Genomic DNA, 23,671 nt, shown 5'->3' with positions numbered 1-23,671 from the left:
AAAGAGCTACCTTCTATAAAAAAAAAAAAAAAATACACCAACTTACATGATCCAATTCATTATTTAAGTCTATTTTCTTTCATAAATGCATGGTTAATAATAGTTGAGACGACTGAACTCGGTCACTTAATAAATTGTTAATATAATAAAGGGTCATGTTAACGAGTGCCCGTGCCCCAGGGGCACTGATTAAGCATTTCAAATTAAGAAAATATTCTAGATTCAATGCATTAAATACACCTAATCTTCTTTAATAAGTTAATTATTTATATTTTTAATGCATTTAATACATATATTTTGGATAAAAACATATCTATTTACTTTATAAAACAATGCTCAACTTACCTTTTTAATCTCTTAACCAGTGCCCCCGGAGTACTCGTTAGAATTACCCTATACTAAATAATAGTATTCAATTCTATTAATAAATATAGAATGTATCACAACTTACTAATCGTCTATTAAAATACATTAACAATTATAAACTTGAATAACCACAACTTTTGAAGCGTTTAAATTTATATGAAGTTGAAAACGCCTTAAATTGTGGAGATAAATTTGGATGTTAAGTTGCGAAACTTCGTATTATACTGAGACCAAATAATTTTAATACAAGAAAAATGGTAGAATACCGAAATTTATCGATTAGCTCAAACCAGCAGCCTAAAAAATACCTCAACTTAGCTACAACCCGCGAAAGAAGAAAAAAAAATACTTAATAGAGACTATTATGACAACCTTCACAAGAAGGTGAAATTAACTAGAATGTCCACCTCCACCTGAAGCAAAGAAAGAATGCTGCATCCAATTCGCACAGAAAATCTACACAAAAATTTGAAAGCAGCAGCTATATTGCTCTCCACAAAAACTCAGATTCATGCTTTACTTGCTAACGTTGCATACTGGTTAGTAACCCATGGGTGGCATCCCAAAAGGAGGCATTTGGGGCATTCCCATTCCACCCACTGGAGGGGGAGGTGCATAGTTTCCTGCAAAACCTGGTCCTCCCATTCCAGGCATTGGTGGTGCAGGCAAAGCAAGAGGCAACAGTTGAGCATACATGTTCTGCAACAGAAAACGCATTCATATCAGTACTATAATATTCAACTCTTGAGAATGAAGACAGAGATAAAAAAAATAAAAAACAATTTATCAAAGGGAAATTACTATGAACAATGAAACTGCTGACATGGCATTGTCAGATATACTCTTCAAAGGCACAACAAAAAATAACTTTAGGGCAACAGAAAATAAGCAAGATAATTACCTGTTGTGCAACTACATCCTTTTCTTCTTTCTCCTTAGACTTCACTTCATTTTGTGCTTCAATTCTGTCTTTCACTAGTTCATCAACTTTACCTGTGTACTCACGGATAAACTGCAACAACAAAGAGAAGATGGTGAAAGAGAGCTAGATAAAATGCCAATTAACATATCCATTTTGGTCCATTGAAAAATAAAGAAATACATTTGTCAATATCAAATTCTTTGGATAACCCATGCAATACCATAATTACATAAGACCATCCACAACCTGCATTAGCTAAGCATACTAACTCGTGTTAACCCTATTTTAGTTATCAATTTTATCAATATGAATTTGAAACCCAGACGTTTATCTAAAAGCAGTCCAAAGTGCCTCTTATAAGACTGCATATCTTAAACTACCGTACTTCACAAAGACAGCCAAACTCACTTTTAAAGAGAAAAGGAAAATAACAGTCAGGAGTGGGAGGGGCAATATACAGCAATTAGTTTCTTAAGCCTGATACCAACAGAGTTGCCGTAAAAAAAAAAAAACATATATGTCGAATAGAGTGATACAAATCAGCATTATAGACAAAACACAAACCTGCAAGAGGTATGGGAAGGCAAAGTCGATCATATTGTGCATCCAAGCTAGTTCAAGAACAATGTCTGCTCGTATTAAATCATAGCAAACAAATAGACATGAGGCAAAGCATTCCTTCTTTCCCTGCATAATTATGTGAAAAGAAAAATTAGTAAACTCTATATGCTCTGTATGCTCGCGCATAACAAATCATGTCATCGTCACATGAGGACGAAGGAAACAGCTTAGACCATCAAGCAAGAATACTAAAAGACAATCCTTCCGTAAATTGTTGATTGTGAGGCTCTAATATGCAATTGCAGAACAAAATTACTAGGTTTGATGAAAAAACAAATACTAATAGGTGTCAAATTATTTCTCTACATGATTTAGAATTGCACAAGCCACAAGAGAAACCACTAGTATGCAATATACATACTGAACATGTTAGTCATGATGATTCAGATCCTCGTGGTTTTTAACAAAAATGTGTTGATCAAGAATAATAGTAAGCCTAAGCAAATGGGATATTGAAAGGAAAAAAAATGAAACGTACATGCATTTCAAACAGAACTATGTAGTACCTGATCAATGAAATAAACAAGCAACTCCTCAGCCAGTTCACGCTCGCCAGATTGTGAAGCTGTCTCCATGGCATCTTTGTAAAGGTTATCCTTCTTTGACAAAGCAATGGACTGCTTCCATCTTCCCGCCTTCTTGTAAATATAAGCAGCAACCCGTCTCATCTCAACAAGCTCATGCTTCTCAATCTGTTTCATACGTAGTTAGTCTATTAGTTTTCCCTAATTTAAACAGAAATAACTCAACATTAAGAACAGATGTAGATCACCTTTTGTGCAAGACCTATTTGATCAAAGTTATCATGCAAATCAATTGATTCACGCAATCTATCATAATCTTCCTCCTCGACATATATCTCGTTCAGGGCTTCATTAACAGCAGACACATTGTTGCTCTGAACTGCAACCATGTATGGCTTCACAAGACGCAGGTGACCAGCCTATAGCACATTACAGGGAAAATATCCATAGGTGTTATAACAGTCACATCGCAAACTAATGTCTAACAAAAATTTGCTACGATTCTACCTTACGCATTATGTCAACAACACGGGCGTGGTCCACACGAAGTGCAAGGACATTCAGAATATCATTGAGGAGATCTGGATGTTCTTCCAAATAGAAGTGAACAGCCTTGTAATACAATTCAACATTAGCAACTTTGACAGCAACATCTTTGAATTGCATGTGATCCCATGCTTCAGGTGAATGGTTCATGATGGTAGTTGCGGCATTATCAAACTCATCATATTGGATATACAAAAAGGTCAATTCTTTCCAATGCTGTTGTTCATCACATGCTCTAATGAGTTTTGGGATATTGAGGCGGGTTGAGAATAGTTTGATATGCTCCATAAGCTTCTCAGGGCGGTATCTAGCATAAAGAACTCCCAACTCGGTGAAGATGCCCATATGAGCTCGTTCCAACCCTAAACCACTCTCCATCAGAGATATTAACTCATTGAAGTAACCTCTATTTTGGTAATATTCACTGACCTCTTCCAAGTCATCCACCTACATAAATAACAAACAGTTTGACACAGTAAGCATTGGAAAGTAAATAAGCTCGCTACTAGTAATAGCAGACCAGCAAAAGGTCCAGACAACAAGTGCAAAAGCCCTCCAATGACCAATCACTACACATTTAGATATTTGCAGCATACTCTGAGGGACAGAGATTTACACTATAATATGAGCATGTTTTATTCAAGCTCTTTAAATTGAAATCAGATGGAAACATGAATCAAGAAAAAGCTTCCTAATTTATTTTTAAAAATATCTTTAGTTCCTATGAAATTAACATATTACCTGAACAATAATGTTGAGTCCACATATCTGGGCCAAGCGAAACTCCTCTGCATCAACACAAGCAAAACAAACTTCCTTCCATGTCTTTGAGCTATTAGCTTTCCTTGCTGCATCAACAGCGCCTTGGAATTGTTGTAACTTGACCAGTGTAACAGCCAACTTGGCCCAGTTAGATATAAAGGCATAAATGATTTTTGCTGCCTCATATAATGCTTCATCATACAATCGGTCTCCAACATTTTGCAAATTAGCAACATTTGGCATCAGAATGAACTCTTCAATGTCACTAAGCCTATCAATCTTTGCATATGCATAAATGAGCTCGCCGTCAACCTTTGGTTCTTTTGCCTTCTGTCTTACCATTAACAAGTATTTGACCAAGTCATGGTAAACATTGGCATCTTCAGCAGCACGGATAACATCCAAAAATTGTGTAGTATCATCTGCACGTATAAATGACTCAATTGCATCGCTAACAAGCCCCTCCCTGAGTTGAGCCTTTGCAACCTGACTCCAAACAGCGTCTTCTTCAACTCTGAAAGCAAACTCAACAGCTCTATCAACACTACGAATATTATCAAGCAACACATTGACTGCTTGAACATTCAAGTTGAACTTCTTGAAAATTGCAAATGCTTCCTCATACAACTGTGCTTCTACAGCCATTTCTCCAACTGCAGGCCCGTCAAAATTATCCAGTCTATTGATATAATCCATAACTCTGGATGAATCAGCTTTTATCGCTGTCAAAATGAGAAGATTCTGTAAATTGAAGTTCCCACTGAATGCAGAATTCTGAAGCACAATCTTCTCAAGAAGTTCAATCAATTCATGAGGCAGATCAGCTGTCATGAAAGCCTTAACAGCTGCAGAAACCTGTTCGGGGCTTGAGCTTTCAGGCAGAGCAGTAGATACAACCTGATCAATAAGTTGCCTTCTATATTCATTTTCAGGATCAAGAACTTGAGCCCACAGATCGCCATCCATTCTCTCAACAACATATCTATCACAAGTATAAGCATGTGAGCAATGAACATGAGAAAATTAGTTTGATTGAAGAAAGACCTACATATACAATACAAACCTTGCTTGAAGTTTGAACAAGGAATTTTTACTAGTGACATTGATAAGTTCTTCATCACATTGTCCTCGTCGGTAAGCTACAACTGCCAAGGTCGGGTCACGTTTCTCACAATATTTGCCCACAACTCGAGAATCATAGTATGGGTTGGTTGTGAGAAAATGTTCTGGGTTATTATTGCTATCAATGATAATTTTACCCAGTGCATTGTGAACATGGACATCTTGGCTTCCCTCACTCACAAGATGTTCCAAAAACTGTGAGAGCAAACGAAGTCGATTCCTGCATATAAAATAATAATGGATTCAAAAATCATAAATGTGAATTCAAATAAACAATACATTAGATTAAAGGACAAACCCACCTCTTCTCACACTCCTCCACAAGGGGCTCCACTGGCAGCAAGGACCGAACAGAAAGAATCAAACCTTTGATAAAATCTTCTGGGCACTCATCATCTAGTAGCTGCCCAACAACTAAAGGAGCATTCCCTGGGTTCACCTATGCAGAAAAATACAAATGTTGACAGGTGGAAAAAAAGAGGGTAGATATTACGCATGAGATAAGCAAGGCTACTTTGATACCTTCTGAACATAACCCTCAATGTAGCGAAGCATGTTGTTTGTGTATAAGTAGTGTGTAAGATCTGGAACAAACCCAAATCGATCGCAGACATTGATTAAAGGTCGGGCATCTGGAAGCTTAGCCTCCATTAGGAAGTTCTTAGTTTTTTCGGCATCATAGAAATTGGATTCTCTTGTCACACGCTCGACCTCCTTGATTTGACCAGTCTTTGCTGCTGCCTCAATATACTTGAAATGAATGTCGGGGTCCTCACTATACCATATTATTCAGAGAAGCATGCAATATATCAACATTGGAAAATATATCAGGTATAACCAAGGTCAATTACCAACAGGAAAAAAGATACAAACCTAGAACTCAAGTAGGATCCAAGAAAAAAATACAGCCCTTCATATGATCTAAACTGCTCAAAAATCTTAATGCAGCCATCAACGCCCAATTGTTCAGAATATTCTTTAGCAACCTGAACAGATAAAAGCAATCTTAGTTTTCAATTATAAGTAAACTCCAAATCATAAAAGATAATGACTTTATTATACCTGCACAATAATCTGTAAATTGCCCCTTAGATTGGCTAGTAATAAGTCTTTCATGCACTCTAATGCCCATTCCCGTGAAAGAGTACCGAAAAATTCTACAAGTGACTGCAATAACCAAATAACGAGCAAGTATTAGGCTTGTGTAATATAATTGTAAACCATAAAATAGATAAAAGCAATAAGTCAAAAAAAAAACCTGAGGCTCAATTGCATGTGTATTAACAATCACACGTTTTATATCTGGTAACTCTGTGTAATGCTGCACCGAGAAAGATGTAATCAACATAAGAACTTAAGCTTTTTGAAGTAGGGAAAGTACAAGAATAAAACATTTAGCAAGTCATTACTTGCAACGCTCGCACGTAAAGGCCAGCTTTTTCACATAGCTGGGCAATACGAGGACAGTCATAATGGCTGAACATGCCATTAGCCAAAATAGCATCAGCAACATTAGGGAAAGTGACCAGATTTATCTCCAAAACCTGAACAACAATCCACAAGAGAAATGTATCACTGCAAAGAAATAATTATTAACAGCGTAAAATGCCACATAACAACTGGGAAACAAAGGCCCTAACCTTTGTCTGAAGGAATCCATGTTCTGGTAAATTAGGTTTTAAAACATCCAGGAGAAAAGCTGTTGCCTCGCGGATCAGGTTTCTCTGAGCAGGCCAAAGTATAACCATGACAACAAAAAAATGTCAATAATGTTGAGAAGCATAATGTAATAAATTAACGATGATGAAGCTAAAACATTAAATGACTATTCGTCATAATTGCCTAATTACAGTAGATAATCAACCTGAAGAAACAGATCAGTTATGGTGTTGTAATCAATTGGGCTACCTCCCTCCATTTGAGACATCATTAATGCAAAATTAACAGCACCCTGAAGAGCAAAATCAAAAAGAAAACTTGTAGAGCTTCTCCTTGGAGAAAAAAATTATAACTTAATGTACAAATGCTGTTAAAAAAAGCAGTTACCGTGCATCCAAAATGTTAGCACAGAATGGGGAAATTACAGAAAATGTTCAGCTAAAATAATTAAACATAAATTGTAGAGCTTTCACTCAAACCTGAGGATCAGTTCGGAGAATTGTTTGCAAGAGGAAGAGGTAGTCTGGTGTGTACCCAACCTATAGCAACAAATAAGAAATGAAAAATATTCAGGACCAAATGTTTCCAGTAAAGTGGAAATGTAATACTCGCAGTGCTAATGATTACAGGCTGGGAAAAAATGTTTAGCATGCTGTAATAGCATTGAAATAGCTTTGCATCAAAGTCAATATTCTTTAACGAGTCAATAATCACCTGCTTAGAGTAGACCAGAATCTTGTCAAACTCCCTCCTCTCAGCAAAAGCAGCAACAACCTTCGGAGTAGCTCTAGCTTTGATGTATATTTTTAAAGCAAGATCGTTGTCCACAGTCTATAAAAGGGAGCATACCCATGAAAATTAATAAAAACTCACCATTTCAAGAAATCAAATGAGATAAGCAGACAATTCGAAAGATTAACATAAAGACATAAAACTAATTTGAATTCTTTAAAATGTTTAATCCAACTAAACCTTAACAAGATCTCCTAGCTCCTCGCTGCATTCAAGCTTGTCCTCTGCCAACCAGTTTTCCAACAGATTTTTCTTGTTCTGGTTCACAACCAACCGAGACAATTCTAATGATTCAAAGGCATTCAGCTTTCCCCTCGTTAAAAGTGTTCCAAAATACTGCAGCAGCGGCGGAGTTTGACCAGTTTGCACGGGAACACTCTGCCAAATAGAACAGATAATCACATTTTTAAACACTGATTAAAGTTGAGCAGAACAAAAAATATAGGAAATTGATGGAAAAAGCGAGAAAAATTAGAGTAAAAGAGAATGTTTTCAAAAACTAAAACTAAATCCATTAACTAGAGAGAAATTACAGCGATTAATCAAAATATAGAGGTCTAACTCAGATTAACTGATCTGTACTACTGAAATGAAACTGATGTCAGAATTCTTAACTGATCTGTACTACCCAAATGAAGCTGATATCAGAATTCTGCTATACAGCTTAACAGAATTACACATGCGTCCAAAAGTTAAACAAACAAGATAGCTACAGTACACTAAAAGCAAATATATTAATTTAATTGACCAAACAAAAGAACACCCATCGGCAAATGATAAACCAAAGATTACTGTATCAGTTGATGTGCAGAGAGAAAATGATAGAAAAAAAATCCTGAATAGCTACATATCAAGAAACCTGGAATTTGGCAACTGTGTCAGGAGTACGAAGGATCCCTTGTGGAGATTCAGCAGCAAGCTCTGCTGCTTCTTTATACTTCGTTTGGGAAAATAATTCATGAAAACGCTCCACCACCTGTAATGACAACAAGTATTGCCATTATGCTATAAATAATAAAAAACAAAAACACAACAGTCGCCATTTCTTAGGAAGCTAATGCACAACACAATCAAATTAGCAATTCTCAAATAAAACATGAAGAAGAAAACAGATTAAGGCTTGTAGATTGTTGGTCAAGTAAATGACAAAAGCAGCACTAAAATTGCAGCATACACCACCAAGGTCTCTCATGCAACCTCCCTCATCTCAAGCATATACATTTTATAAACATGAAATAAAATATCGAAGATAAAATGGATCACGGTGCAAACCAAATTACAACCAGTGTTAGTAAGATAAGGAAACGTATGTCAAACACTGTTGAAATGAAATGAACAACAGACAGGCAAAAAGAAACACTAGTAATTACCTATCAAAATACTGCACTTTTTATATAACCAAACTTCATGCAAGTTAGTATTTCACAGTTATGTGAAACCGCATAAGATTAAACAGTCAATACGACAAAGCTCTTGGGATTCCCCTGACCAAAAACCCTCAATAAAGAAAAATTAATAATACTAAATTTGAGTTCAACACAAAATTGACATACCAGCTTTTCAGCACCAGGAAGATTTCCTCTTTTGGCAAGACTAACAGCTAGCTCTAAATTGTTTAACTGCAGCAGTAACCAATATGAAATGTATTAAATGCCAACTCATTCCCTGCTTCACATCATACAAGTGATAAAAAGGTCAGAAACATACTTGACCGCTGACAAAATTCACAATTGTTTGTTCATTAACAGTGGCCAACAAAACTTGGCCTCTCCTATTAATGGCATAAAATCCACCAGCTGATGTGGCTTCTGAAGTCAAAAATATAGGATCTGGACTAATTCTGTTCCTATATACAGCAGTAGCTGTCTCCAAGTCGTATACAAAAAGTAGGCCAAGTTTGGTAATCACATAAATCAAACTATATTTGTGGGATATCTGAAAAACAAAAATCAAAATAGAAATCAGATATCTACAGCTTTTTATAAAATCAACAGCACTAGCAACTTATGTACCTGCATTGAAACTGGAAAATCATCAGCAAAATCTGGGGGGAAGAAAAGATCTGCTTGTTTCTTTGTAAATGATGGCTTCCCTGCCAAAAATTTCAAAAGATAAACTTCAGAAGTATGACCAATTTAATCACAGATGATACAATGATGCACACAGTTCAATTTCACTATACATCTCTTACAATTTCGGCTTTAGGCCTAAAAGTGAGGGCTATCCAAGCTTTATAAGGACTACTTTGGCCATACCTCTAGTCAATGTGGGATCTCAAAACACCCCCTCACACTTAGGACTAGACATTTAAAGGGTGGAAAAGTGCGGGTGGAATAACATGGATCATAGCCCAATTACAAATTTAGTATGTTAGATATAATCTTAGAATTTACAAGTTGGGTCTAACTCAACCTCAAAAACTCGATGAAGAAATGGGAATTACCCAAGCTTTTATAAGGACTAATTCGGTTTAATCACTAGTTAATGTGGGATCTCAACAACATGAGCCCATCTTTAGATGCCTGATTTCAATATATACAGCTTCTTAGATTTATGACATTCGTTACAAAATGGAATTGATATATATTACATGTAAATACTTACTGCTTCATCTACCTCCCACTTTCAGGACTACGTATGTTTATCACTACAGTTGAGAACTCAACATGGAGCCATTATAAATGTAAAAGAGGGGGGAGGGGGAACACATCTGTCACATTCAAATTTTCCAATCAACCAAACACATAATAACAAGCAGAAAATGATTCTTGAAGCATGAAATAACAAAAAATATTATGCATCTAATCGGTCAAATACATGGTAACAATTGGAAAAATAATCCATGAAGCCTGGTCAAACGACAACAACGATGCATGTATTCGACAGAAATCGTCAGCAATAAAGAGTAGTTTCCCCCACCATCCACAAATGAACTTTGTGAAATTCTTCTACTTCAATTAAATTATAGCAAGACAAAAGTGCCATTGTAGTCTGTAGAGACATAAAATAAAGGACCATTCTAGTCACTTACATGATCGCTCCACCTCTAGTAATAGATCAAGCATTATAAAAACATATTCATGTAAATAACTATTTTAAATGTAAGATTTACCATAAATATTAAGTTTTAAACTCCAGATAGGACAACTAGGTTGGCAGTGCAATATAGATTTATGTTGAAACCATATTGCCCATAAAATAAAAACATGAAAGATAGATGTGAATGGGATAAAATATGCAGACCTGGCTGAGCGCCCAGTTCAATGACGTGTAACTTGGATACAACTTGACCAGCATTAAGTGTCTTTGAGGCAAAAGAAATCAAAACAGAAGGATTTTCATTCCCGGGAACCTGTTCAAAAAACAAATAAAATTTGCCCAACAAAGTGGTATTCAATTAGTCAGGTAATATTTATAATAATAAATATATGAAGATGAACACGGAATGATAAGAAAACACACTTTGAATTGGGCAAATGATGCAGCATGAGCTTCAAGAGCCTGACTGCGCTGCTGATCCACAGAGAAAAGCTGCATGTTCCCTTTAACCAATTGTGGCCTCTATAAAGCAAAAGAATATGAAGAAACAAACCAAATAGATTAGGCTAGCAAAAGTCACGGTTGAGACTTGAAAGATTGAAATTGTTATATAATTAAACATGATATAAACAATTATGCTCTGAATGAAAAAGTTAGGTATGGTTGAAATATTGAAATGTGTTCCGCAATGATAGACACAACTATGACAGGAAGCAGAGATGTACCTCGGGGTTACCAGGAGCAATACCAATCAAGACCAACCATTTTTCTGTTGGGTCACATCGATAATTGATTATCTGGTTGTTTGCCAAATTTGCTGTTCTCTCAAATATCTTAACAGGTTCAGAATCACCTATGAGATATAGAAATCAGGGACCATATATCAGTCAAAAATTTACAAAAAAGCTACATACATGCACATTAAAAATGTGTGAAGCCAGAAATATAATAGTGACAAAAAATGTTGGAGTATAAACGGATTATAACCATCATTATTTTACCTTCAACTGACCAGTGGTATACAGAGGTTTGTGTCACGAGGCCCAACATTTTGGGGCTAATCCACTTCCAGAAGACTACCTATACATGAAAAATAAAGGCACTCCATATAGATTAACATTGTCATTCTTAGGGGCCTATTATGTCAATGCTTATGTATCGTAACACATTATAATTACCTGCTCGGGCATCTGATGAGATTTTATCTTCGTTTTCAATTCAATATTAAATATTTGTAGGTGATCCTGTGTAGTCCCTTGGAGTAGAGCTTCAAGAAAATTATGTAGCTTGTAAGTGAAGATAATCCAAGAGCAAAGAACATTTCAAAAATACAGCACCAACAAAAGCACATGGCACAGAAACAAACAGAAGATTGCTAAATATTAGGGAATCGGGAGACTTGTGATTTATAAATGCCATAGGTATCTAACTACTGACTATTTTTTCTTTTAACCATTCCGAATCAAGTCAAGCAATGACAATGTGAAAAATATTTTTTTCTGGTCTATATACAAGTAAAAAAAACTACCTCACCTCACACTCTTTAAGAAAAATATTTAACTACATTTAATTTACTCAAAGCAGTAGAAAATAGTCGTATTCTCTAAAATATCCATCATGGGCAGTGGGCACTTGCTCCAAGAATATTAAAAGAGTCGTTGAAAATAAGTTTTAAATTAATTAAAGCCTAAAGGGTATTTTAGTAATGATAGCATTAAATATGATAGAACTAGTCGAGTTTTGCTTACATTTGAGACCACAAAACAAGATTTTTTTGTTGCTTAAATTCAAGACAGAAGAGAGCATGTCTTATTACAGCATCTAATATGCCTAATGTGAATTGGGGGTGATTAATGCATTAGCAGAAGTAAAAAGTGTGGAGAAAATATATTTATCAAATCAGACGCATTAGGAAGAGGAATAAACTCAAAATATCTCCAAGAAATTTGACTACAATACAGTCATAGGTTAACCCTCAAACCAAATCTTTCTATTATCTACCAAAATAAACTCCTCATCTAACAGGACTTCCTTCATTGCATACCCTAAAAAAATAGCACACCTTAGTTCTTACTAAGAACATAAACCTTCCAGTCACTATTATAAGCAAACAAAAAAGTGGCATCAAATATTGGTCACTAGTAGTATAAGCAAAGGTTTACAACTTTTAAACTATTTAATGCTACTAATTTTATATATCATTGGATTAACTGAAAAACAATTAATGCCGATAGTTGATCCATTAAATATAACAATGACATTTTAATAAATTTAACTTGTGTTTTACATGAAATCTAGAAAATTAATAGCAAATAACTAATTTTCTTAATCAATGTGAATTTTTTTTAACTTAAAATAGTGACCGGGGAGTAAAAACAAAGGTGAGTTGATTATTTTTTTCAAAAAATGTTAAAATAGCTCTTAAAGACCGTTATTTTTTTTATGGCCTCTAACTTCTTTATAATATGGAATTTAAAAATAAGGAAGCCAAATGATTTCAGTTTCTCATATTAATCAACCATCCCAACATCACAGCTCTATCTCCCTACCAATCAGGGTGCCTATAACAGTTGACCAGGCAAGACACGATCCGGGTTTGAGGTAGTTAAGGTATCTTAAGTACGGGATAGAAAAATAATCAGGTGGCCATAGTCTTGCTCAAGTAAACATACTAGTATACTACAGACTGTTAGACGCACTCATGTGCTTCTTCATGTCAAGTCAAACTAGTCAAAATTAAGCAATTCGTTTCATTTCACAGTGGCATCAACTAAAAGATACAGCTATAGGAGGGGAAAAGCAAGAAGAATTCGAGTATGCTATTATAAAGCTTCAAATAAATTTTGATATCTATAATGACAAACAAACTTATCAATGTCAAAATGCTAGTAGATGAAGAATATACAAGATAACAGTATCAACAAATCTACAAACAAAAACAAATCCTACCTTTCAAAGCAAGGATTCTAGAATTAGGATTCATAAGAGCGGAATCAGCAGTAATCGGCCTCCTCAAAGGTTGATTTGGCATGCTCATATCAACGATAACCACGCTATTCTGTGGAGTTGTTTCTCTAACACATATATACTTCTCCGATTCCATAGTCACATGCGTGAAAGTGATGTGTTGTGCATTGATGCCAACACTCGGCAACTGTAATCATAAATCAGATCACACAAATCACATCATTAAATTCATGAAAAAACAATTAAAATTCTCACTCTCTAGTTCATAATTAATCAAAAAAGAGGGAAAAAACTCAGATCTGCGTGAAATTCACACTGAGCAATAAATAAACTAGTATCCAACTACAAACACAAATAATTGATAATTCAGTATTTATTTTAAGAAATTAAGTGCTAGTGTTTTCGATTCGGAAGTGGAACTGTGAATGGAAATCGAAAGCTATGAAAAAGGACTTACGGTTAGGACTTCCTTCATGGCGATCGGAGCGTTCGCCGCCATGATGGCTTAGATCGAGGAACTGGAGGTCAAGGAGGTTGATCTGCAAGCAGGTATTGAATCCGGTTATGGAGAGTGGGAGAGTGAAGGAGAGTAGAGTAAGGTTGAAGAGGATCCGAATCAGTACGAGATCTGTGAATTGAAAGGGAGAAGACTTGGACCCTCTAGAGAGAGAGAGGGAGAGGGAGTTGTTGAAAGTTGAATTGCGGTCTGACACACGAATGAGATGAAATGGGGGAGAAAGAAACGGGGTGGAATGAAATTGATTTTACTAGAAGAAAACCATAGATCTCGTTCTATTACTCTTTTCTTTTCTTTTTTTTATATTCTATGATTCTTTTGGAGCTAAAAAGAATTAGGATAACCTATTTATAAATAAACAATCATTTAAAATGATTATATAATATTATTATAATAATAATAATAATAATAATAATAATAATAATAATAATAATAATATAATAAATTAAAAATCAACTTACCTTAGTCAACATGTGAAAAGTATAAATATAAATAAATAAATAAAATATGTATTAATATTTTTTTTCTTCGAGAAACATAATTTTTATAATTTAATATAATCATAAAGTTTATGTATTTTTTCTATTTTAAGTTTTTATTAATATGAATCGGTGATAGGTTCAATTTATCAGCTTATAAAAAAAAGTTTCAATTTATCATAAATTCAACGGAAAATGTATAATTCACCTAAAATTAAATTATAATATTGTATTATTAGGGTTTATTGTTAAGTATATGGATTTCGCTCATTTGTCTTATGTATTACTCTTTTTAACCTATTAATATAATATTATATTATTAATATAAATTGAGGGTTGCTATGCATTGTAGTGTATCTAATTGACTATTCATATTCTTTATCTCTTTTCATATGGTATCTAAGGTCTATTAGGGTTTGCCATTAAAGTAAAAATTGAATTCTACCAGCAGCTTTAAAGAAGACCGATTTAGCATGCTGGAAAGGTGGAAAAAAATTGGCGGCCACTCATGGAGAAATTTACAAATTAGTGAAATTGCTCATTTTAAACATTTTTCGTGTGTGATTTGAAACGCATGTTTTTTAGCAGCATATGGGTTGTGGTTTTGGGACAGACTAAGTTTCAAGTCAAAATCGTGTGTTTTATTATGTTGTTCGTTAAACAATGTCGGCCAAAATTGAAAATAGTGTTGAAGACAACTCTAAGAAGTTTGTTACCGAGTTTGTTACTGCATTCACAAAACTCACTAACATCAAGTTTGATGGGGATGGTGAGAACTATGTGGAGTGAAAGTTAGAATCGAAGGAATAGGAAAGGATGGACATTTAACAGAAGCATGTCCAAAGTAAACAAACACGTCAACAATTGGGAATATAAAGGATAAACATATTTTGGCCTTACTTGTGAATTTTGTTGACACACAAATTCAGTTGGTTATTACTACTCATTGTGTAATGCCCCAATTTATTTAATTAATTATTTGTAACTAATTTGTGTGATTTTGTTTGTTATCTGGTGTTTTGGTGTGTTTGGGGACCCATTGATATAGGGTGACAACCTTTAAAAAATTAGAATTGGAGGTGTTGGGGTGTGTGAGTAATTGTGTAAAAATATAAGGGTGAGACGGTATGTTATTACTAGAATTATTTAATTAAAATTTAAATAGATTAAATAACATTAGTAATAATATAATTAAATAATTATTTAGTTTTAATTTTATTTATTTTATTAATAAAGAATAATAATAATAATAATAATAATAATAATAATAATTAATAATAATAATAAAAGAGAATTAGAGATTGGTGAAGTCATAATTTGATAGTACGTGAAAAGAGAAGCGGGAAAGGGAAGAGCAAGGCTAGGGCTTGAGGAATTGTCTCCATTGTTAGAGGGAAGAATAATATTGCAAGGAATTTCAAGGTAAGGTTGGAGTTCTAATCTTCTAAAGTATTATATAATAATCAATAGGTTGAGATTATGATTTGTCATGGTTATTGTGTTCTGTTCGTGTTTACGGTTGTTCATATGTGTGATTGAATCCAATCGATGAATAATGATATGTTATTTGTACGTGAATGATGTGTTGATTGATGAATGATGTGATTCTGTATGTTGTTGGGATTGAACTTGTATATTCTGATTGCTCAAGGTTATAGTAAAAATTGGGGATTTTGGGTGGGTGAGAACTGATTTCCATACTCTAAAATAGCAGAATTTGCCTTTGTCGCAGTGGTAACAAATTACTACTATGGCGTAATGGGTTACAACTGCGATTCCTTTCAAAAATTTGGGAATTACGAAGGCATAATCGATTACGCAGTGTTTTGAAAAATATGTGTTTTGGAAAATAGGCGTAATCGATTACGGCTTCAAAAATTTGAGCATTTTGTGAGTGTGTAATCAATTACCACCTAGGGTGTAATCGATTATCACCTCTGTATGCAAAATTTTTATAAAACTTCAAAAATTAGTATCTCGAGTTTCGGGTGTCTGTTTGACGTCTCGTTTGATACAATGTACTTTCGTGTAAAAATGGTTCCATGTTTCTGGAACTGAGTTTGATGGTGTGAAATGGCTTTACGTAGTGAAAATTGTATGTTGTGGTATAATACCAGTGCTCGACTACGTAAAGTCACTTCACACCATCAAACTCCATTGAAATTTAACTTTGTTTTATAACTTTCATGAGATACATTTGAAAGTCTAATTGAAAAATTACTCCGTTGAAATTTAACTTTGTCTTACCATCTAAATTTTTAGGAACCTTACAAATTTTAACGAAATCGTATAACAAAAACTACTAAAAGTTGATACATTCCCATCTTAAAATGATTACACCACATGCAGATTTCATTACACGTGTTATTTTAGTAAATGTTGTTATGTCTCCAACAAAAATGACTCTAATTGCAAGTGAATTTTACTGCCATAGTTCCTACAGAAGAGACAATCTGCAAAATACAAGATGATTTATTTCAAATTAAATACTAAATTCATATATTGTAATACCAACACAAAATGATTATATTATGTTATGTTACACCACCATGCTTTCCATCATTAGTATATTACAAAATGCATTATGATAAATATTACTTATTGAATTATGCTAAAGATATATTATATAATGTGTTGTATTATTAGGGTATGATGCTTATTAGTTCACTATTAGAATAATAACACATCATGAAAACATAATAGTGATATCAATCCTTTAACGAGTAAAGCACAGTGGCAAAAAAAACTAAGTAAGTTAGAAGAGTATAACAGATACCATATTCACACAAAGAGAAATGCTAAGAACACTCTCTTAAACACTCCCTTTCTTATTGATTGAAACAAGTGTATGTCTTACCACTTTATGTGGGACCTATTTCCAAAGTGAGAGACTCACACATGTTTTAACCAATAAAAAAGTGAGTGTTTGAGATAGTGTTGAAAAGAGAGTGTTGATAGCACTTCTCTTCACACAAATTCCTTACCCATCCACTTTAACCAAAAATAAACTAACATCAATCCAATTAAAATAAAGTCCATCAATAAACAAGAAAAATAAAGAAGGTACCTATTTATCATTAAGGGAGTAATGTAATTTCTGTTTGCACATGCTCCACCTATTAATAAAAAAAAAGTAAATTTCAATAAATTATCAATGTTATTTTTCAAACTTTATGTTATACTCAATAATTAAAATAAAGTATATTTCTTTAGGGAGTAATGTAATTTCTGTTTGCACATGTTCCACCTATTAATAAAAAAAAAAGTAAATTTCAATAAATTATTAATGTTATTTTTTTAAAGTTTATGATATACTAAAAAATCAAAAGAGAGTATATTACCTTAAGTTTGTTCCTAATCACATGCAATATTCGAAGCCAATCACCACCACAAATTAAAGCTTCGACAGTAGATGAATGTAAAGAAGCTCGAAGGTTGACTCCGAAGCCACAATAGATACTGGAATGGCAAGGACATTTGCTGCCATACGAGACAACACTTTATATTTTCCATTGTTTTATTTCCACCACTATAAGGCACAAAATGACATATGACCAGTATCTTTAGGCTTGTAAGTTAGCTCATTCAAATACTCTTTAATATTAAATTTAATGGATAGAATTGCTTGTTGTTCTTCGACATAATTCATTAATAATAACCACCCTGAGGGTTTATGTGGCTCCAAAATAAACTCATTTTGATCAACACTAGTTTTACTAAATCCATTTTCACTGTGCTTGCTAAATATATCAACATACTATTTGTACATATCATTAAGAGCAATAAGCACATTTTCTATATTTTTTATAGCTTTATCTCCCGGATAAATTAAGGGAAAACACATGTTAACACCCATCATTTTGTACATAACAAGATTACATTTACTCCGATATTTGTCAAATTTTTCCATCATCGCTTTTGCCATTTCTTTCATAAAATCAAATTTATCTTGAACAACTTTATCTACAACTAGCTTGATTCGAAACACCTCAGCAAGATATATGTTAGTAGCTGGATATTCACTGCCAGAAATAATATTTGTAACTACATTAAATACCTTTAGTAAGGGATGTGTTGATGTGCATAAGGTATATCCTTATGCACGGTGCATAAATACTAAAATATTATTTATATTACTCAAAGTATTATATTTATTATTCAAAATAACATACAAATTACTCAAAATAGTATCAATATTACTCAGAACAATGAATATATTACTCAAAATAGTTAAAATTCGATATTACTCAGAATGGTGTAAGTATTACTCAAAATAGTATACTCATTACTCACAATTAATAAATACTCATAATTAATAGATGTGTACAAATAATGCATATATTATTCATGGATTATGATATTATTACTCCTTTCTAACTAAAATGTTACTCTGAACAATTTAAATATTACTCGTACGAGACTTATGCATCGTGCATAAAGATATACCTTATGCAAATTAACCTGACCCAAATGACTCGGAAACTTTTTCAACCTTTTCCCAATCATCATCATTTGGAAGAGTTGTATAGCTTGGTTCTCGATCTTTAAAACTAGGGAAGACTTCTTTGAACTGCATTGCAACCGACAACATTTGATAGGTGGAGTTTCAACGAGTAGGGCAACCATGGATTAATTTTTTACCACCAAGCTTTAATTGTTGAACTATTTGTGAGATTATTTGCAACCTTGCTTCAGACTGATTGATGAACTTCACACTTTCAAGCATATTTTCAACTATTTTTTCTATTTTTCCAACACCATCTTGAACAAGCAAGTTTAGTATGTGTGCACAACAACGCACATGAAACAACTTTTCCATCTAAAACTAATTTTTGATGCCTTAAAATTAGAACTTTTAACTTTTTCAAACAGCAATCGTTATAGTGTGCATTATCCACTGACACACTACATATTTTATTTTCAATGCCCCGTTCTTTAAGTCATTTGAATATTAAATCAACAATATCAACACTACGCCGAGGAGGAGGAATATGAATAAAACTAAGAGAGCGTTTTTGCAAAACCCAGTCAGCATCAATGAAATGGCCAGTTGACGCCATGTATTCTATCTTCTGATTCAGGGACTTCCAAAATTATGTGGTTAAGCAAATCGTTTTTACCGTCCTCAAAGTATACTTCAACTTTTTTCCTTTCAACTTCATAAACAGCAATACAATCATTCTTCAATAATGTTTTTTCTACTGATTTTCTCATATGAAATTTAGAACATTTCATCATAAAAAGAAAATCTTCTTCCTTAACAATACTAAATGCATGTTCATTTGAAGTCCTGAAAGTTTTTTTATAAAAGAGAATAAGAAGTGTAAATTTACAACATTCTCTTCTTTGGAACCTAACCCAAAAAAAGGAAACTAAAGATTTTTTTTAAAATATAATATTAATAAATATTAGTATATATTTAAAGCCTTAAAACAAAATCAATAACAATAAAGCTAAAAATAATATAAAAAGTTATATGTTTAAAGGTAACGTAAATATTGATACAGATTTTTAAAAGTATTATTTTCTTCTTAAAAGGTAGTTTAAATGTCAAAACGTTACTAATGTTATTTTACAATACTTTTTAAAAAATATTTAATTCAAAAAGGTTAGAAGGTTTTTTAAAATTATTTTTAACATGATTTGTTACTATAACTTTTGGTCAATATTATTTGAGAAGTATTAACATTTCTATGCGATCTAAGTTGAAACATAAAAGCTTTATATGTTAAGAACGTGTACATGCTTTTTTTAAGTTAAGATTATTCTTTAAAGTATTTGATTCAATAAATTAAAAATGTTAAGTATATATATTAGATTTTTTAAATGATAAATTTAAGTATACAATTTAAAAAACATAATATATTTATAAACTCACAAAAGCGATTTAGGTGGATTAAAAATCCAAAAGAGCGATCTAGGCAAAAGTTAGGGATTTTAAAGGCAAAGAAATTACATCAGGCAACATTAACCAACACGAAAGAACAAGAAGCACCAATCCAATTGCTCTCTTCAGAAGCAAGGTTATGTGGACACATGGTTATAGTGAAAGCAGTGGTTATTGTGATTCAATGTAAACCCCATTCCCATTTCCATTTTCAATGGTCCTCTTTGTAATCATCTACACGGAGCTACAACTTCGTGTGCCACCATTCTATGAATAAAATTCAAATTTACCTATCAAAATCTTTTCAATCGATTTTTTCTTTGTTTTATTTCTTTTGTAAAATGTCATTTATTTTTTATGATAAAATTTTGAAATTAAGGGATGATAAACATATTGAAAACTTAAATGCTTTGACATTTGAAGCGATTAAAGGAAAATCGATGGTTTTCAAAAGGGAACTATTGGATCATCTTAAAAGGAATCACCTCAAAAGGAAAATCGATGGTTTTCATAAAGCACAATTGGATCACCTTAAAAGAATCTCCGTGAGACACAACTCATCAATTTTCTAAAGGGAACATTAGCCTTGTAAATAATCGGCAAGCTTGACAGAAGCGCCTCGAAGGCATCTATCATAGGCAAGAATTGGTAGAGTTCCATGTGTCGGGGATTCAAAGTTCAAATACCTCAAATTTAATCATGCTTGGCACATTAACCCAATCTTCATAAACATTAACATTATATGCATTGATCATTCATATATCATGCATGGCTTGAAGTGTGCTTCACGCTCATATGCATTTTCGAAGGTCTTGTTGCTACCAACATTTTACCCTTTGGTTAAAGTTCAACTTCGTTGGCACCTAGAAGAACAAATGTATGACCATTAAGGTTCAAATTCTCATCTATTCATCCGATTTATTTCTGGATATGCATTTTTGTTATGATGTGTTTATAGAACCAAATTTATCCGATGTATTTCCAAATGTATCTTGTCGTTCGGATGTATTTCCATAACCACATTTGTTTTCTATCTGAAGTATTTTTGGATATGTCTTTTATTTTGAGGTATTTTCAAAAGTTGTGTTCCCTTCTATCCGATGTATTTCTGGATACGTCCCTTGTTCTGGTGTATTTACAGAACTCCTTTCATTTTTATCCAATGCATTCATAGATTTTCCTTTTTATCCAATGTATTTCGAATGTGTCCTTCTTGTTCCGTTGTATTTCTAGAACATATCTTTTTATCCGATGTATTTCCGGATGTTTCTTTTTGTTTGATGCATTTCTAGAACTGCCTTTTCCTTTTACCCGATGTATTTCTGAATATGTTTATTTTCATTCCGATGTATTTCTAGAATTTGTTCCCTTTTATCCCATGTATTTCCACATATGTCCCTTGCTCTGATGTTATTATAGAAATTGTTTCCTTTTATCTGATGTATTACCGGATGTGCCTTTTTATCTGATGTATTTCTGGATGTGTCCTTTTTGTTCTAAGGCATTTCCATGACATACCTTTTTATCCGACGTTTTTTTCCGAATGTTTCTTTTTTGTTCTAATGCATCTCCATGATTGCTTTTGCCTTTTAGTCGATGTATTTTTTATTATGTTTCTTTTTCATTCTGATGTATTTTCAAAATTTGTTCCGTTATATCCGATGTATTTCCGGATATATCCCTTGTTCTGATGTATTTCGATAACTTGTATCTTTTTATCTGATGCATTCCTGGACGTGCCTTTTTATCTGATATATTTTTGGATGTGTCCTTCTAGTTCTGATGCATTTCTAGAACATACCTTATTATCCGATGTATTTTCGAGTGTTTCTTTTTGTTCTGATGAATTTTTTTGAACATATCTTTGTTTTTTCCTCGGTAAGTCTTTTTCGCCTTACCTCATTCAATCTGCAACATACCTTATTTACATGTTATCTCAATAATCCCCAGTGAATCCGCCTTGCATTTTTTGTACCTAATAAAGGCAGTTACCAAGACTCATGCCATTTCATATCCCCAATATTCTATTGCATTTCCATTCTAAGGAAAAAATTTAGGTCATTTATATTTAATTATCTTTCACAAGTCACCACAATTATACGTAGACAACCGTCATTCATACTCTCAGTTCAAAGGTAATTAAATATGTGCATCTGTCACACCCCAATTTTGTCTTTATCACCTTTTCATGTCATCTGACTATAGGAAATGAATTTTCATCTAATGATAGGATAATAAGTCCCTATGTCATAGTTTCATTAACCCATTCATAATTCATGATCATACATCATCTCGTGTTCATTGGATTATTTCCTCATTTAAAAAAAGAAGTCAAAGTCAATCATAAGACCAAAAGTTAACCGTTGACTTTAAAGACCATTTTCTATGTTTATTCCATTTCACCCATTACCATATCATTCATCTTTTTTATCAATAAAAGGTTAATGTCAACTTTAGACCAAGTAAAAGTCAACCAAAATAATGTTTCAGTTATGCATACAGTCCGATTGAAGCAATTTTTAATCGCGTGTAAAATTAGTGGGCTCAACAACTGTCTGTTTTCCTGAACTATAGTGCACGTAGATTATTTTGGTGCGCTCATTTTTTTGTTTTTGTATCAGCGCATCTGCGTTTTGATCAGTTTGATCCTTTTCATCTGTGGATTTTCAAATGCAATCTGCACCTATCTGTTTTACTAAACTATGTTACGCATAATATAGTTTTGTGCGTTCATTTTTCTCCGCATTTTGCGCATATTTGTGTTTACCTGATTTAGTCATTTATTCGTTTTTTATTCCAAATACTTAAAACAAAATTAAGTTTAGTTATTATTGTTATTATTTTGTAATTCTCTCTCTTACGTAAATACCACAACATGACAAAATAACAAAAATAAAGTAATAACAACCAAGTGCAAATTGAATTTTCATTGAATTTAAGAATTGGTTACAAATATTGAGAAAAACCAATATGCATAACATGTTGCCAAATTTCCCACGCTTTCATCCACGGTTTCATACATATCCACTCCACAAAATTAGGAGAATTTCACAACAAATTCCTCCCATCCTCACTCATTTTATCCTAACAGGTTACGATCTCACACAAACACTCGCATGAAGTTCTCACAAATTTACATAAAATATCTCAATTCTCACACGCTTGAAATCACTCCCACACACTTGCACCTAAACCTAATTGAAAGATATAAATCCTTAGCAATTTCATTGTAAGAGAGACCCACTTTTGAGAAAAAAATCCATCTTTTCGAAAGATTACAACAAGAGGCATATACGAAGAACTCTCATATTTCTTCAATAGACCTTTATTGAAGGATCCTTATCGTCTTATCAGGAAATCGATCGCTGGGCCTTTACTGAAGGATCACTGCTGCCTTATTCGACAATACATCATTGGACCTTTACTGAGGGATATTTGCCTTCTTATTAGGAAATACACTGCCGGTCC

General features: G+C 33.3%; 1 protein-coding gene across 1 annotated transcript; it reads right to left on the bottom strand.

Annotated features, from left to right (window-relative positions):
- Positions 1-501: 501 nt before the first annotated feature.
- On the bottom strand, positions 502-14,118 carry LOC131621029 (clathrin heavy chain 1-like). The gene is made up of 30 exons (XM_058892233.1): positions 13,778-14,118; positions 13,303-13,507; positions 11,532-11,620; positions 11,355-11,433; positions 11,079-11,206; positions 10,777-10,875; positions 10,558-10,666; positions 9,327-9,406; positions 9,022-9,249; positions 8,868-8,933; positions 8,174-8,290; positions 7,495-7,692; positions 7,237-7,353; positions 7,002-7,061; positions 6,728-6,814; positions 6,504-6,587; positions 6,273-6,407; positions 6,122-6,184; positions 5,926-6,030; positions 5,737-5,849; positions 5,386-5,638; positions 5,166-5,302; positions 4,805-5,083; positions 3,721-4,723; positions 2,941-3,426; positions 2,682-2,852; positions 2,416-2,601; positions 1,853-1,975; positions 1,268-1,378; positions 502-1,065 (listed from the first exon to the last, which is right to left on the bottom strand). Exons 1-30 carry the CDS (start codon positions 13,817-13,819, stop codon positions 907-909), a joined length of 5,112 nt encoding a protein of 1,703 aa, XP_058748216.1. The 5' UTR covers positions 13,820-14,118; the 3' UTR covers positions 502-906.
- Positions 14,119-23,671: the final 9,553 nt, after the last annotated feature.

Source organism: Vicia villosa, linkage group LG7, assembly GCF_029867415.1.
Source record: "Vicia villosa cultivar HV-30 ecotype Madison, WI linkage group LG7, Vvil1.0, whole genome shotgun sequence".
In the NCBI taxonomy this organism is placed as follows: domain Eukaryota; kingdom Viridiplantae; phylum Streptophyta; class Magnoliopsida; order Fabales; family Fabaceae; genus Vicia; species Vicia villosa.
The sequence above is the reverse complement of the archived record's forward strand: the minus strand, read 5'-3'. Positions and strand labels throughout refer to the sequence as shown.